Source organism: Miscanthus floridulus, chromosome 2 (assembly GCF_019320115.1).
Source record: "Miscanthus floridulus cultivar M001 chromosome 2, ASM1932011v1, whole genome shotgun sequence".
NCBI lineage: Eukaryota > Viridiplantae > Streptophyta > Magnoliopsida > Poales > Poaceae > Miscanthus > Miscanthus floridulus.
In genome coordinates, this window is record NC_089581.1 from 173,119,589 (window position 1) to 173,135,824 (window position 16,236).

The following is a 16,236-nucleotide window of genomic DNA, read 5'->3' on the forward strand; positions in this document are numbered from 1 at the left end:
TTCGCATTCAGTGGGCCAAGGTTTTTATTATCACAATAACGCTCGCTTGTATGGATGCATTTTGCATGTAGTGACTCTACAACAGGTATCACATGGTTTGCACAACTAATTTGCTAATAGGCCATTATTGCCTGCGTATTTTGGGCCCATGATGACTCCAGCTTGGTTTGGCAGCCCCATTTTAAGTTAATTATTGCTACTCTCTTTTGTCTGTGGAAGATGACCACGTAGCTGAAATGGCAATCAAGTTGGATAGTAATAATGCACATCGTTTTACTACTTGATAGAGGCTTTAGACAAATCTTTAACCAGCACTTATGAGCTGTGACTTCTCCTTTTTACTAGAGTTTATGATCACTATTGTTAACAGTTATCAAACCGTCACTTGTGATAGGTTGCTTAGTGCAAAAGACATCATGCAGTCTTATGGATCACAGCACATTTGATTCCTTTAAGGATATCTAACCCAATACTAAATCCATAAGTATTAAAAATACGATGAAGTCGGCTAGTGAAAATGAAAGTCAAATTGCTGTATCGTTGGCAGGTATGCACAATGATGAAATTTTCTCATGATGAAACCTATCAAGAAAAGAGTGTAGAAATAGATTAGACTTGTTCATCTCATGATACAATGAACAAAAGAACCACTGCATAGGTGTCAATTTGGTGGACAAAGAAGGTTTTTATCAATTCCGTCTGCATTTCTTCCAGCATTGGATTGGACCACTGCTGCTAAGCCACCTCGTAGTGGGGTAAGCATATCCTAGAAGCAACCAGCAAGCTCACATGACACATGTTCCTGTGGGGGCTATTGATCTGAATGACTGGGAATTTTCACCCAAAGGGGCACAATCTTTCGATTAAGGTGGGCACTGAATTAAAGTGCAGTTGTACTGATCATGGCACCCCCTTTACAACCCACTGAGCCCCAGTTCCCCTTTGAGCCCTAGCGGAAAGGCGCCATAAACGCCAACGCTGTGAGTTTTGGTAATAGTATTAGCAAATGGCAAGTGAAGTGTGCCCAGGACCATCTGAGCAGAGTTTTTGAGTTTTAAGAACTGAAAGCTCCTTTAAACAAGTTGACAATGTTTTGTTGAAGGCAGAAAGTGCAAGGGCAATCTCTCAGGAGATACGGTACTCCATTCTTGTCTAAATATGTAAATGCTTAGGCGTGCAAAATGTATAAATGCCAGAGGGTCAGATTATCCTATGTGTTACTTGTAAGATGGAGCTTGAAGAAAGGAAGAACTTGTAAATCAAATATGCACGCATGTTTGTTGATCCTGCTTCATAATTGGAAAAAAGTTCCAATCAGTAGCCCTTGAACTGAGTCCGAATAGCGAGTCTCCCTCCGTTCTAAACAGAATGCAATTCTAGCTATAGTGCTTGGTCAACCTATTTTCAGTTTGAACATTTTTTAGAAAAAAAATACTATATTATTTATTATACTAAGTAGCATCATGGAATATATTTTGATGGTATTTTTCATAAACTTAGACAAATTTAAAATAGTTTGTCTTTGACTAGATCTCAAATTGCATCATTTTTAGGGCGGAGGGAAACAAACAGCTCTCAGCTGACAAGACCACGAGACTCATAAATAGTTGCTCATTTTTGTGCTTGCTGCTTGGTCTGAAAGGTTCATACCGATGAGCTTCCGAGGAACTCATCTTGGGCTTTCATTCTGAACAAGAGGAGGACAGCCTGCCGATGACCCACTATAAGCCTTGTTTGGACGTATGTGTATCTACCTTAATCCACATGTGTTGGAGTGAAATAAAATAAAACTTAGTTTAATTCTACTCAAATCTACTTTTACACATATGGATTGAGATAAATACATGCGCATCTAAACAAGGCAGAATAGACAGTGCCGCGGTGTGGGAGTGGAGGGAGGAGGGAGCTGAAAATGCTGGATGGTGGTATTGATTCGACGGCAGCCCCACCATGTGATCTCTTCATGTAGATGTAGGTGAGGGCCGCCGGTTAGCTTGTTTAATCTCCGGACACAAGCATTTTTTTTTCTCCCCCTCATCCAGTGCAATGCAAGCTTAGTTAGTTTAGCGCCGAGGAATGATGATGGCCGATGGCCGTGCATGCACGCACGCCGGCCATTTGATAACACTCTTACTTGCCGGATTTAATTAAGAAGGAAAAGACCGAAAGAGGATTGATCGATCCTCCTACCGGAAGCTTGTGTTGTGCCCCCCTTTTATGGCTCTGCGTGTTGAAATATTACATGTCCGGTCCATGTCCTGGAGAGTTCCAACATCAGGCGGTGCGATTGCTCCATGCTTATTGCTTACTGTCAGTGAGACTCTGCTGTTCATCCATGAACCATTTCAATACATGGATGGCCAGGACTCAGGATGGAACACCAGGGCATTGCGCAAGGAAAGCTTCAAAGCATGCATGGGTCCGTGTAGTACCTGTTGCAGTTGGCAGTTAGGTGAGACATGCAGAGAGGGAGAGAACGCTGTTGTTACATACAAGAACCAATAATACAGTGCCCAGTTCTGTTACTTCTGCAGCAGACAATCATGGTTTGGAACGTCGCCTGTCATAGTGTCATCTCGGATCGATGGCAAGCGGCGCCGGCGGCAACCAACCAACCTCTTCCCGGCCAGCCAGTCCGCACGACACGCATAAAAAAAAACGATCGGCAGCAGGCAGCAGGCAGCAGGCAGTACGGTTGGTTGGCCGGGTCAAGGCGCGCATGTCATGTGCATGTGCGTGGGCGTGTGGGTGCAGCTGCGCAGTGCAGTCGTGCAGGAGGACGTCATCGACATGCACCGAGATCTCACACACACATCACGCTCCGGCAGTGTACCCCGGGCGCCATTGATGTGCCGCGCGCGGCCAGCAAGCAGCCCCGGTCCAGGAGCCATTTGGGGTGTTCCTCCTGGAGCAATTACACTTGTCGCGCCATCAATCAGCAATAATATATATGGCGTTATGATTATGTTATGTGGACATAGTCGTTTGCATTTCCTCCTATTTCTTACTGAATATTTTTATGCTGGGCTTAATTCATGTTTTGATTGATAGGTACTATAATGGCGGCACATCAAGTGTACGGACAGCTCTGTCTCCATAGATTTTTGGAGGTAGGAAACCTATGTCAATCACTAGCTAGCTAGAAAAATCCCTCATAAGTTCGTGAGCGCATGAATCTTAGAGCAGATCCAATAGTAAATCATGTAAGGGCACATATCTCTTAGCCTGTTTTAGGGCCAGTTTGGCAGGCTCCACTTCCTTCTATAATATAAGGGCTCTAGCTCTTTTTATTTTTCTTCGAAAAAAAGAGTACACCGCACGCATTTCCATCACTTCGCCCTCGCCATCTCAGCACCGGCTCCAGTTGAATGATTCTATTGCTACCGCAGGGGTGCGTCAAGCGACTCTCCTACTATGATTTTTTCGAATGGTTATGTTATACTATCTTACGGAGTATATAGTTTAGTGTAAGAGCATCTTTAATGTTCTTTCGTCAACTCATTCTCTAAATCCTTATTAGAGAGCTACATAAATAACAATTGCTATCTATATCTCTTCGTCCTCCAATAGCCTTGTAACCGGACTAGATAGTTGTGAGGCAATCTAGCTCGGGGATTACTTGAACTCGAGACTCCAGCCACCGCCAGGAGCTCGCCGCCGACGCCAACCGGCTCGGTTCGATAACGTGTTCAAGCTCGCGTTCGTCTTCGCCAGCAAAAACTTACATAGGAGCCGTTCGGCACCCTGCCCGTTACATGGGCCGTCGAGCAATCAAAGCGATAAACGAAGATGGGCCGATAACGTCTCACACCCAGTCAGGTCCGTAGATGTTGTAGTTGGGCCTGCGGCTCCGCGCCCCTTTCTTGCCTTCAACTTGAACAGGCTCGCTCCTAGGTTCAGCAACACCATCATCAGGTTCGACAGCTTCAGATACAGGTTCAGAGTCTTCCTTGTTCAGTACCTTGGCGTCGGTGACATCCCTCCCTCCTTTAGCAACGGCTTGCCCCAAGCCGGTGCACGGGGAAACTCTTGCTTGAGTGCTTCTTCGTCTTCCCATGTAGACAGCTCTGGAGGAAGGTTGGACCACTGGACCAAGACTTGTGGTACTGGAGAGTTGTTCTGTAGATGAAGCCGGCGGTCCAGAACAGCTTGAGGTACCTGAAAGTGCAAAGATGGGTCTGGCAGGTCCTGGCTGACCACCACATTAGGAGCAACAGCTTGCTTCAATTGTGAGACATGAAAGACTGGGTGAATTAAACAATCCTCAGGCAGTTGGAGTTGATAAGCGACATCCCCAATCTTGGCCATCACTGTGAATGGTCCGAAAAATCGAAAACTGAGATTGTTAGAAGACCGGTTAGCCAAAGATGTTTGCACATATGGCTGTAGCTTGACGTAGACAGAATCTCCCACATTAAAGCTGCGAAAGGATCTTTTCTTATCAGCTTGAAACTTCATTTTACGCTGTGCTCTCAACAGATGTTGCTGAACTAGTTGCTGCATCAACTCTCTGTCTTGGAGCCAAGTATTCAGATCAGAATTATTGCTAGCACAGGGTGCCTCTATTCCCAGTTGTTGAGGATGGTGTCCATATAACACAAAGAAAGGTGTGTTGCCAAGAGAGGAATGGAATGAGGTGTTGTACCAGAACTCTGCTAAGGATAACCAAGAAGACCATTTGGTGGGACAAGAGTGAACAAAACACCTCAAGTAGGTCTCCAAACATTGATTTACCCTTTCTGTCTGCCCATCAGTCTAGGGATGGTAAGCACTACTCATATGTAACTCTGTCCCAAGTAATTTGAACAACTCCCTCCATAGATTGCTAGTAAAGATCTTATCCCTATCTGAAACTATTGCTTGTGGCAGGCCATGCAACTTGAACACATTGTTCATGAACACAACTGCAACTTGTAGGGCTGTATAAGGGTGAGACAATGGAAGAAAGTGGGCATACTTGGTAAACTTATCAACCACCACTATGATGCAGTTGAAGGAATTTGACCTGGGAAGTCCCTCTATAAAGTCCATTGTAATTGTCTTCCAGGAGCCATCAGGGATAGGGAGAGGAGACAATAAACCTGGAGAAGCCACTCTTTCAGTTTTAGCTTGTTGGCAGACTGTACATTGAGCCACAAACTCTTTAACAGACTGCTTCAACTGAGGCCAAGCAAAGAGCCTTTTGACTCTGTGGTACGTAGCCTCATACCCAGAGTGCCCACCTACAGCACTAGCATGTAAGGCAAACATAATCTGTTGTTGAATAGATGCGGCATTCCCTACCCATATCCTGGACTTGAAATATATGATTCCCTTAGTTAGAGTATAGTGTCCCGAGGGAGACTGAATAGACAACTCTTGCAAAAGCTTGGCAGTGTCAGGGTCTTGAGTATAGGCTTCCTGTAAAGTCTAAACCCAAGGTGTGGTAACAACTGACACTGCAGTTATCTCAAAATCAGCGGCATGGCTGGTCCTTGACAAGGCATCAGCAACTTTATTCTCTTTACCTTGTTTATAAAAAATTTTGTAACTGAGACCAAGCAGCTTTGTGAGGGCCTTATGCTGCCAAGGAGTTGTTAACCTTTGATCATTCAAATGTACCAGACTTTTCTGGTCTGTCCTGATTATAAATTCAGAATGCTGAAGATATGACCTCCAATGATCAACTGCAAGTAATATGGCCAAGTACTCCTTTTCATAAGTAGATAGACCCTGTGCCTTTGGGCCAAGTGCCTTGCTAACAAAAGCCAGAGGGTGACCTCCTTGCTGCAGCACTGCTCCTATCCCTTTATCTGAGGCGTCTATTTCTAATTCAAATGTCTTAGAAAAGTCTGGTAGGGCTAAGACAGGTGCTGTCACTAAGGCAGTCTTGAGTGCTTGAAAGGATGCCTCTGTTTCCGAAGTCCATACATACACAACACCTTTCTTTAGCAAATTAGTCAAAGGTTTAGTCAGCAACCCAAAATTCTTCACATACTTCCTGTAATACCCAGCCATTCCTAGAAAACTCCTAAGATCCTTTACACATTGAGGTGCAGGCCATTCAGATATAATCTGTATCTTCTTTGGATCAGTAGACACCCCGGAGGAACTAATCACATGGCCCAGATAGCTCAATTCTTGCTTAGCAAATAAACACTTAGACAACTTCACATATAACTGGTGCTGTTGCAAAGCTTGGAAAACAGCCTCAATGTGCTGCAAATGTTCTTGCCAGGTTGCACTGTAGATTAACACATCATTTATGAATACCACAACAAACTTCCTCAGGAAAGGTGCCAAAACAAAGTTCATAATCCCTTGAAAAGTTGCAGGTCCACCAGTCACTCCGTAGGGCATCACTTGGTATTCATAATGTCCATTATGTGTTTCAAAGGCTGTCTTATGTTCATCACCTTCAGCCATTCTGATCTGATGGAATCCAGAGCAGAGATCCAAGGAAGAGAACCAAGAAGCTCCATGCAGTTCATCTAATAGTTCATCTATAATGGGCAGATGATACTTGTTCTTAACTGTCATGGCATTTAGGCGTCTATAATCAACACAAAGCCGCCAATCTCCAGTCTTTTTCTTCACTAAAAGAGCTGGAGAGGAGAATGGACTCACATTGTGCCTGATAAGACCCTTTTCTAGCATCTCTTTGATTTGTTTCTCAATCTCATCCTTCTGACTTGGATTGTATCTATATGGCCTAAGTCTAAAGGGTGTTGCTCCTGGCAAAAGAGGTATAGAATGACCCCCCTCTCTCTTAGGAGGTAAACCTGGTATTGGTTGGAAGAGATCTGAGTATTGTTTAATTAACTCTTGGATGCCTGCTGGCAGTGAGGCTTCACTAGATTCAGTCTCTGCCATAGAACTTAACTGCACAAAATGTAGTATTGCATCATGTTTCACCATAGCATCAAGTTGATGGTTGGAAATGGGGGGTCCCACAATAGTTTCAGGTGGAATTCCCAAAATTTTCATTGTTCTGCTCTGATTTTCAAACTGTAACCATTTTTCAGTCCAATGGATCTGCATAGGGCTGATACTCTCAAGCCAGTCCATTCCAAGTATCACATCATAGCAACCAAGTGGTATAATTTTGAATGAGTTCTTGAAAGTAATGCCCTGAATATTCCATAGCTGTTCTGGCAATTCATGAGTGCATTCTAAGAGGTTTCCATTTGCAACCTTGACCAAAATAGGGTTAGATAAGGCTTGTTTTCCCTGAATTCTTGAGGCCAAATCTTCACTGATGAAGCAGTTGGTACTCCCAGAGTCTACTAACATGAAAACCTCTTGTCCAGCCAAGAAACCCCTGAGCCTGATAGTCCTCATACCTTCAGTGCCTTTCATAGCCTGAACAGATATTTCCATTAAATCTTCCCCAGAGTCATTCTCTTCATCAACTTGTGCTTGCAATTCTGACCGATCATCTGTCAGGAACTCCCATACTTCTTCCATGGCATGTAAAGACACCGTCTGACATTTGTGGCCTGGACTCCATTTTTCCCCACATTTAAAACATAACCCCTTGGCCTTTCTATAATTCTTCAGAGCAGATAATTTATCATCCCCTTGCCTGCTTCTGGTAGAGTCCAGCGTCTTCTTGTCATCACCTAGACTTGGAGAATACTTTGGTGCACTGCCAGTAGGTATCACACTAGGTCTCACACCATCAGAGTAAGATCTTTTGTACATGGTATTAGCATCTCCCCTTCTGTGGCTGCTGTTGGGTTGATCCAACAGAGCTTCCTCCTACAACAAAGCCAAGGAACTCGCAGAGTCCAAGTCTTGGGGTCTATGAACCATAATAATAGCTTTTATCTCTCTTTTAAGTCCATCTATAAACCTATTAGTTATGACAGAACTGGGAAAATTGGGATCATGAGCCAGGAGTTGGTGGACTATATCACAGAAGTTTTCTATGTACTCATGGACATTTGTGAGTTGGCGAATATGGAAAAATTGCCTCATGAGTTGGTTATGCTCATCCCTATCAAACTTGGCACTCACAGTAGCGGCAAAGTCTGCCCAGGACATGGTTTTCAAGGTGGATTGGACTGTCTGGAACCACAGAGCTGCAGAACCAGTGAGGTGCATGGTGGAATAGCGAATCCATAAACGAGGATCTACAAGATAAACTTCGAAGAAGGTTTCACAATTCTTAATCTAGAGCTTAGGGTTTGTGCCATCAAATTTGGGGAAAGGTAAATAGGGCATTGCAGCACTAAGCAAAGCACGCGCATGCCAGCCACAAGGTACAGAACCATCATAATTCAACACATCAGAAGAGGATTTAGTGTGGTTCATCGCACCTGTGACCGGAGGCGGATCCAGGGTGGTATAAACCACCCCAAATCCAGCACCCCGGTGATGAATTTCTTCACGGTGGCCAATTGGCCCTGATGTCGCCCCGGACAGGGATGGTTCCAGGTGAGCGGAACCCGACACCAAACTCGCCCCGCCCTTGGATGAGGAGGGCTCGGGGTGTGCAGACGGGTTGATGACTTCTCCCGTCATCGCTGGTGACTTGGCCTGGTCAGAGAAGAGCTTCTCCACCCGATCACCCAGATGGTTCACCGCCTCCTCCAGATCGGTGACGCGGAGATTGACCTCGGGCTTCCAGGCTTCAATCTCCTCCTTCGCCAACCGGATCTCAGACATCAAATGCTTCAGCTCAGATATCCCCTTCGAATTCTCACTCAGTAGGGCCAAAATCTGCCCGAATTGTTCCTCAGGCGACATCCTAGATGATTGCCGGGTGAGGTGCGTGTGGTGGTGGGATTGAGGCGCCAGGATCTAAGCTCTGATACCAGATGTAACCGGACTAGATAGTTGTGAGGCAATCTAGCTCGGGGATTACTTGAACTCGAGACTCCAGCCACCGCCAGGAGCTCGCCGCCGATGCCAACCAGCTCGGTTCGATAACGTGTTCAAGCTCGCGTTCGTCTTCGCCAGCAAAAACTTACATAGGAGCCGTTCGGCACCCTGCCCGTTACATGGGCCGTCGAGCAATCAAAGTGATAAACGAAGATGGGCCGATAACGTCTCACACCCAGTTAGGTCCGTAGATGTTGTAGTTGGGCCTGCGGCTCCGCGCCCCTTTCTTGCCTTCAACTTGAACAGGCTCGCTCCTAGGTTCAGCAACACCATCATCAGGTTCGACAGCTTCAGATACGAGTCTTCCTTGTTCAGTACCTTGGCGTCGGTGACAAGCCTTTCTACATTTTTCCACGTTTTGTAGAATCAATCCCGCTCTCCATCTTTAGATAGCGAGAAATCAGGAACAGAGAAAACCAATATTTGCACATCTAATTGGAGAAGTTATTGGATTTTTTTTTAACCAAAGCTTTACTCCTATCAATCTGGAACTATATAACGAAACTCGATCTTAGAGTTACTCTACTACAAGTGGGACCTGGTTCCTAAGTTGAATTCTTTTTTATTATTATTTTTTTAAAAGATATTGCTATATACGTAATTAATGAGAGGGCATGCGAGCATCTCATCCGGATTCCCACATGATGATGGTGACCAACATACGTCGAGACTGCGATCCGTTCCCCGCAACGTCTGGGACAGCGGGCGGCGGTTTATCACAGCGCCGCCAAATGGAGGCTGCCCTTGCCTCGTGCGTGCGATAGCGAGCTGCGGAAGGAGATTAGGGGAAGCAGGAAGAAAAGATCAGCGAAAGCGTGTGGACGTGTGGTGCACCAACTAGAGTCCTCGCACAACCGAGCTGTCTCCCAGCCTAAACTACTACTCCGTATCACAAATTCAGATGCTCCCTCTGGCCGGCCTCCTCATTTACCTGGCTCTTTTGCCCCGCTACAGAATCTCTGTCGTTTTAAGCCTTTTTTCTGATCTACTAATCTAACTGATGGCTAAATAAAGTAGTTATTTATGTCTCACCAGCTAATCCATGGCAGAGTCAGTTCTGCACAGCTCACCATCTTTCCGCTTTCATCACCACCCTAACAGCAGTAACTACTTAACGAGCAACGAGAATCATCATGCTGTTGTGGTCGGTCGAACTGTTGAGTTCGGTTGCATGCAGGAATGCCAGGCAGGCAGGCAGAGAAGAGCAGACGACAAAGCCTACTAATCCAGTGGCTGCAGGCAAGAAGAGAGGGGAAACGGAGAGGAGGGCAAGCAAAGGCGAGGAAGAAACGCTTTCGCTTTCGCTTTCCCGGCTGTTGCTGTTGCTTTCCTTCCTCTTCTAATCCTCTCTTCTCCTCTGTAATTATTGTGCGCGAGCGCGAGTGCCACCATAAGCCGCAGCCTCGCGCCAACAAGAACCTCGACCTGTGCTGGGCGTCTCTCTCCCGAACTCGTCTTGCCTCCTCCCGCGGCAGGCGGCACCAGGGTTCGTTCCCACCGCGGGCGGGAGGCGCGACGGCCGGCAGCGGAGAGGGAGGCGCCGGGAGGAGAGATCCTCGAATGTATGTATGGCTCTCGTCTTGGCTTCCCAGTTGGTGGTTCCGATTCCTTCGCCGTTTGCTGTCTGCGTGCAGATCGGTCTCGGTTTGCGTTTTGGTTATCTTCTCTTCTTGACCTGGTTACGAGACGCGGATTCTTTCTTTCTTCTTCGTTTTCGTTCCGATCTGTGTTGCACGTGGGTGGGGTTCAACTTTCCAGTCTGCTGACGACTTGGCGTTTCTGGATGGATCCTCTTTTTTTTTCCTCAAAATGAATTTCGAGGAAGTTTTGTCCGTATGACTTTTCAAAACGATCTCAACAAAGTTTTGTTCATGTGAATTATGATCTTGCTTGCTCTGCCTCCATTTCCTGGTTTGTTTCAGACTTTCAGTTCACGTCGATTACAAATGTGTCTCCCTTCTCTTATCACAATGCGTCTTCTGCAATTGTTCAGTTACGGATTCCTTTTGCAATGATGAACTTGCACTGCAGTCTGCCCTTGTGTATCGGTCGTTCGATCTCGTTATTACGAGGAAATGAATTTGCAAAAACTGACGAGCCGAGCCATCGTGTGGGGTTTCCTCACTGTCGTGGCATGGTCTCTGCAGAATCTGACATGATATCCCGCGCTCCTTTTTTGCAGGACAAGGAACTTTTCGTCCAGCTGAGACTCTGATCTCGCCATCGAAGCACACGCTGGACCTCTGTGGTTGCTACCATCATGCTGCAGTACCTGGACTTCTCTCATGCCAGCACCTCAAGGAAGTGGGGGCACAAGAGGCAGGGCGATGGTATGGCGATCAATCCGGCTCTCTCTGTCCAATATCCTTCAGATGAACTAGACCTGAAATCCTGAAACTTGCTGGATGCGTCGTAGGATGGAATTATTTGATCAAGAGATTCTTTTTTCTTTCTTTGTTGGTATGATATTTTTCTCTGCTTTTTTTGGTGGCGGAATTCAGAACTCATTGGTATGCCATATCATATACTTGCAGGACTTGAAGCTCCAAGGAACAGCATGGAGTTTGCCTTGGAGGCTTCCCACAGCTATGGCGTCTTTCAAGAAGATGTTCCGGTGAGTCTTCCGTATACTAGTACTGCTCTGTCAGAGTAAATTCCTTCCATCTCCTGTCTGTCCCCATAGCAGAGCAGGCACGCTGCTGTTCTGTTTTCAGACAAGGAAGAGGAAGGACCTCTGTTGTCACTGACAAATACAGCACTATATTGTTCATTCATTTTGACCACTTGAAGCACCTACTTTTGCATGTCTCGGTAACTTTGTTGCTACCTCCGAGTCATCCTAGCTGTACTTGAAACTGATTATAGTTACGTGAGGGGACACAGCAGAGAATGCACCAATAATGGTGTTGAGCAGTAGCATCTACTGACTACGTCAAAAGATAGTGCTTTTGATGGAGGGAGCAATGTCGAGATATGATTTTCAAAGTCTGTACCATTTTACTTTACTGTGCAAGAGCTAACAAGCACTGACTTGCTATGATCTGATCAAGTTCCTTGTGATTTTTAGCAGTATTCCTGCAACATGAGGCAGTACCCAAAATCAGGGATCAGCCACAGCTCAAACCCAGTCAAGAAGCTGATCCAGGAGGACATCTCCTTCAGAACAAATGAAGGCCAGAAGAGGCCCGGCGTCATCGCCAGATTGATGGGCATGGAATCGCCTCCATTGAACACAACCACTGAATCCATCAGTCGTTCAGAGATCACCCCAAGACCACCACTGCCAAGAAGAGACAATCCTTCTGAAATGATATCAGCCAAGCATGTCTCCTTCGTGCAACACAGCAACAGGGACTCCACCAAGCAGGCACCAAAGCAAGAGATCCGAGCCTATGGCTATGACGACGAGAGGGATGTGTTCGGGCAGATGAACAAGAGGAGCAACGAGTGGAGTAAGCCGCAGCCGCGAGAGCACCCGCAGGAAGAGGAGCTGCAGAAGTTCAAGAAGGAGTTCGAGGCGTGGCAGGCGAGCCGTGCGTGGGAGCAGTCGAGAAGCTTCGAACTGGAGAGTAGCCTCGATGACGACGATGACAGCAGGTCCACGGACATCGTGCCGTATAGGTACCAGCACCACCATAAGGGGAACGGGAAAGCTGCTAGCCATGGCAGCAAGCACATGCGCTCCTCCAATGAGGATGTGCATTGGAGAAGAAGCAGCAAGGAGAGCAGCACGTCGATCTCCGGGAGCCGTACGTTCTCTCTGACGACGAGCGCAGACGCCGCCGCGTGCTCCACGAGGCTGCCACTCTCCAGGTTCTACCACGAGGAGGAGAGGTCGTCGTTGTCGCCGACGAGGATCGTGATCCTGAAGCCCTGCCCCGAGCTGAGCACGGACGACATCGAGGAGTCCTCGCTGGGGTCGCCGGAGCTGGTGAAGAAGGAGAACAACATGGAGGCCTTCCTGGAGGAGGTGAAGAAGAGGCTCAAGATCGAGCTCGAGGGCGGGGTGGCCTCCGATGATAAGCAGGCGGACCGCCGGTGGGCCGCCTCCGCCGGCGACATTATTCCGGCCGACCCGAAGCAGATCGCGCGGAGCATCGCCAACCAGATCAGGGAGAACGTCACGAGGGACATGCACCCGGCGCTGGTGCGGTCGGAGTCGACGCGGTCGTACCGCAGCGACGTGCCGTTCGACGGTCAGAGCCAGATGGACTACATCGGCCGAGACGCCAGGAGGCAGCTCTCCGACAGGCTGAAGAACGTGCTGAGGAGGGATGCGCCGGACGCCGAGACGCCCTTCTCTTTCTCTCATCGGAGAAGGGCCACCTCGACGTCGTTCGACGAGGAGCCGAGGCCCAAGCCGACGAGGTACGAGGTGGCGCCACCGCCGCCGAGGAAGGAGAAGGTCAGGAGCAAGGAGGAGAAGAAGCGCGCGGTGGAGTCCGACGTCAGGTCATTCAGATACGGATCGAACAACACCCCAACGACGATGGCCCAGTTGGACTCCGAGCCCGTGTCGCCGCGAAACCTGATGAGGTCGTTCTCGGCGCCGGTGTCCGGGACGACCTTCGTGAAGCTCCTCTCGGAGGAGCCGCGGGTGCTGACCGGAGCGAGGCTGCAGCGCAAGCAGGAAGGCCACTGGAGCAGCAGGCCGGCGTCGTCGGAGGAGAGGAAAGGCAGGAAGGACGCGTTCAGCGTCAGGGGCAAGGTGTCCAACCTGAGGCAGAACCTTGGGCTCAGAGCCAAGCTGTTCGGCAAGAAGTTCCACGCCTCCGACGAGCCGTTCCCGGACGACCTCCCTCCCATAGGCACCCTCATCACTGCCCCATCGGTCCTCATCCACCCCGGCGTCCTGCAGGTGAGGCATGCAGCTCCGTCGAGCTCGATGTTTTATTTATTTATTTTGTTTCATTCAGAGTCATTATCTATCGCAATCTAGAAGCATGGGAGTGACGGATGCTTTTGTCTGGTTGCAGGAGAACTCCACTGAGGTGCCACCGAGCCCGGCGTCGTTGTGCAGCAGCCCGCCTGACGAGATGAGCAGGGGAGGCTACCCGAGCCCTGTCTCGCCATTGGAGGCATCCTTCAGCGTGCACCGGTCTGCCTTGAGAACGGAAGCCAAGGACATGGCTTCAACTGCTTCTGGTAAGCCAATGGCATTGTGCAGCATTTTTCTGGCTTGCCATGAATTCTGAATTCTGATCAAAGAACCTCTCGCAGAACCAGGAATCCAGTCAGAACAAGTCCAGACCGAAGAGGAACGCGCCGAGACAAGTCCCGTCCTGGACGAGCAGGACGACGGAGACATGGACGAGGCGGATCACCCCATGAAATCCTTCGTCAGAGACGTTCTTGTCGTCGCCGGCATGTACGGACGGAGGCAGAACCCTGGCGACGCCGCCATGTCAGAGTGCGAAGCCAAGCCCATCCCAAAATGGGTGTTGGAGGAAGTCGTGTCCTCGTCCTCGTCCTCAGCCCCAGCGGACGGCCGCGCGGCAGCCGTCGACCACCGGCTCCTCTTCGACCTCGTCAACGAGGCGCTGCCAGGAGCCGTGCGGGCCTCCACGACGCTGTGCGCGTTCGACAAGTGCTACGCCATGCCGCCGAGAAGAGCACCCGGTGGCAAGGCGCTGCTGGAGGCACTGTGGAAGTCCATGCAGGTGTGGCTAGAGCCGCCGAGCGACGGCAGGACGTCGAGCTCCGCCTCCGTGGACGTGCTGATCGGCCGTGACCTGAGCGTGTCACCGTGGCACGGCGCGTTCCACGAGGACGCCGACGCGCTGGCGAGGGACGTGGAGGCGGAGATGCTGGACGAGCTGCTCGACGAGACGGCGTGGGACGTGCTGCTCAACGTGGGGGACTGATGATTGGATCGTAGGTCTCTTCTGCCCGTTGTCGGCTGATTCGTCGCGGAAGAAAAATACTGTTCGTTGGTTAAGAAAGCAAACGATCATGGCGTATACTTGTACATTTTGGGGTGCTTTTTTTCTTCCTTGCCGGGTTTGTGAACGGGTTTTGGTGAGTGAGAGATGTAACTATGCTTGCGTGTGAAAGAACGATGAATTTAATAACTAGAGAAATGCGTAAAGAAGAGATAAATAAAAAAAAGTGAACTATAAGGCTATCTTCAACAATATTACCTAAAATACAAGACCAATTTCACGTTTGATAGCGCTATAGGTAAAGGGTTTCGTACCTATTTTTAGTCTTCTCCAACAATAGAACCCAAAAGATAACCTTTTTGGAAATGAGTCTCCAGGAGAGAGAATACTCATATTTAGGTTGTGCCTTTGTTGTAACCCAAAATGGGTCTCACATAGAAGTGTTATGTTGGAGACTGATACAGTACTATTCGAGACCCATTTTAAATATAGGTGTCCATATGGGACAACCATTGGAGATAGTCTAAAAGAACGGTTGTCGTCATGTTATTTGGGGCAGCGACCACTCTTCAGTCCCGACTCTTGTAGTCTTGTGTACGTGAAAAGATAAAATATATAAACAAATGTCCTTTTTTCACTAGCAAACGTGCCCATAACTCAATGCGTATACAAATCGGACTCGCTAGATGCGAGTTGTTCAACTTGTTTGTGTGTAGGTTATGAGTTTAGGTCACATATGAGATACGGAGGACACGATCCAATACGCATGGGAATCGGACTCTGTATCCATCATCGTTAAACATGAATTGTTCTAACTCATACTCCCTCCATCCCTAAAAGAGAATCATTCTCACTTCATAAAAAGTCAACAACTTTTAATTTTGACCAAATATATTTAATAAAATGTTAATATTTATAGTACATAATTTGTATTATTAAATAAATAGTTGAATATACTTTCATAATAAACTTATTTGGAGATATAAATGTTGCACGCATTTTGTATAAAACTAGTTAAAGTTAAGAAAGTTTGACCGGCACAATTCACATAGCAACTCTTTTTTAGGGACGGAGGAAATACATATAGGTCATAAATCCGGATCTAGTAAAAAAAAGCAGGACAAAAAACTCTCCACTCCCCGAATAGATTGGACTCAAAGTTTCGGTTCTTTAATATTGGGTATTGATTGGACTCAGAGAGATCCACCGGAGAAATAGCACAATGCGCATGATTGAGAGCATACAACATAGACAATTGAATTCATCTGATTTGTTCTGTGCTCGCACCACCAGAGGGGCCCTGTTCATTTGAACTTATCAGCCATGATACAATGTTTTTCTCTCACAATAAATCAGCGAACAATACTTTTCAGCCTGGCTTTTCAGCGAAGCGAACAAGGCCATAACGTACAATTTGGCACAATACAAATTATTGTTGGTCCATTTGTCCTGTGCATAGGCATAACTTCGATGTACACCGAAGTTATTT

At 47.6% G+C, this 16,236-nt stretch overlaps 1 protein-coding gene across 4 annotated transcripts; it reads left to right on the plus strand.

Annotated features, from left to right (window-relative positions):
- Positions 1–9,827: 9,827 nt before the first annotated feature.
- LOC136535731 (uncharacterized) lies at positions 9,828–14,954 on the plus strand. 4 transcript variants are annotated; one of them, XM_066528101.1, is made up of 6 exons: positions 9,828–10,427; positions 11,048–11,195; positions 11,400–11,479; positions 11,933–13,723; positions 13,842–14,010; positions 14,086–14,954. In XM_066528101.1, exons 2-6 carry the CDS (start codon positions 11,126–11,128, stop codon positions 14,727–14,729), a joined length of 2,754 nt encoding a protein of 917 aa, XP_066384198.1. In that variant the 5' UTR covers positions 9,828–10,427; positions 11,048–11,125; the 3' UTR covers positions 14,730–14,954. The 4 variants fall into 4 exon arrangements, with proteins under 4 accessions (XP_066384198.1, XP_066384199.1, XP_066384200.1 ...); XM_066528102.1 differs by having other exon boundaries at positions 11,936–13,723; XM_066528103.1 differs by lacking the exons at positions 9,828–10,427; positions 11,048–11,195; positions 11,400–11,479 and adding an exon at positions 11,520–11,850.
- The last annotated feature ends 1,282 nt before the right edge of the window (positions 14,955–16,236 follow it).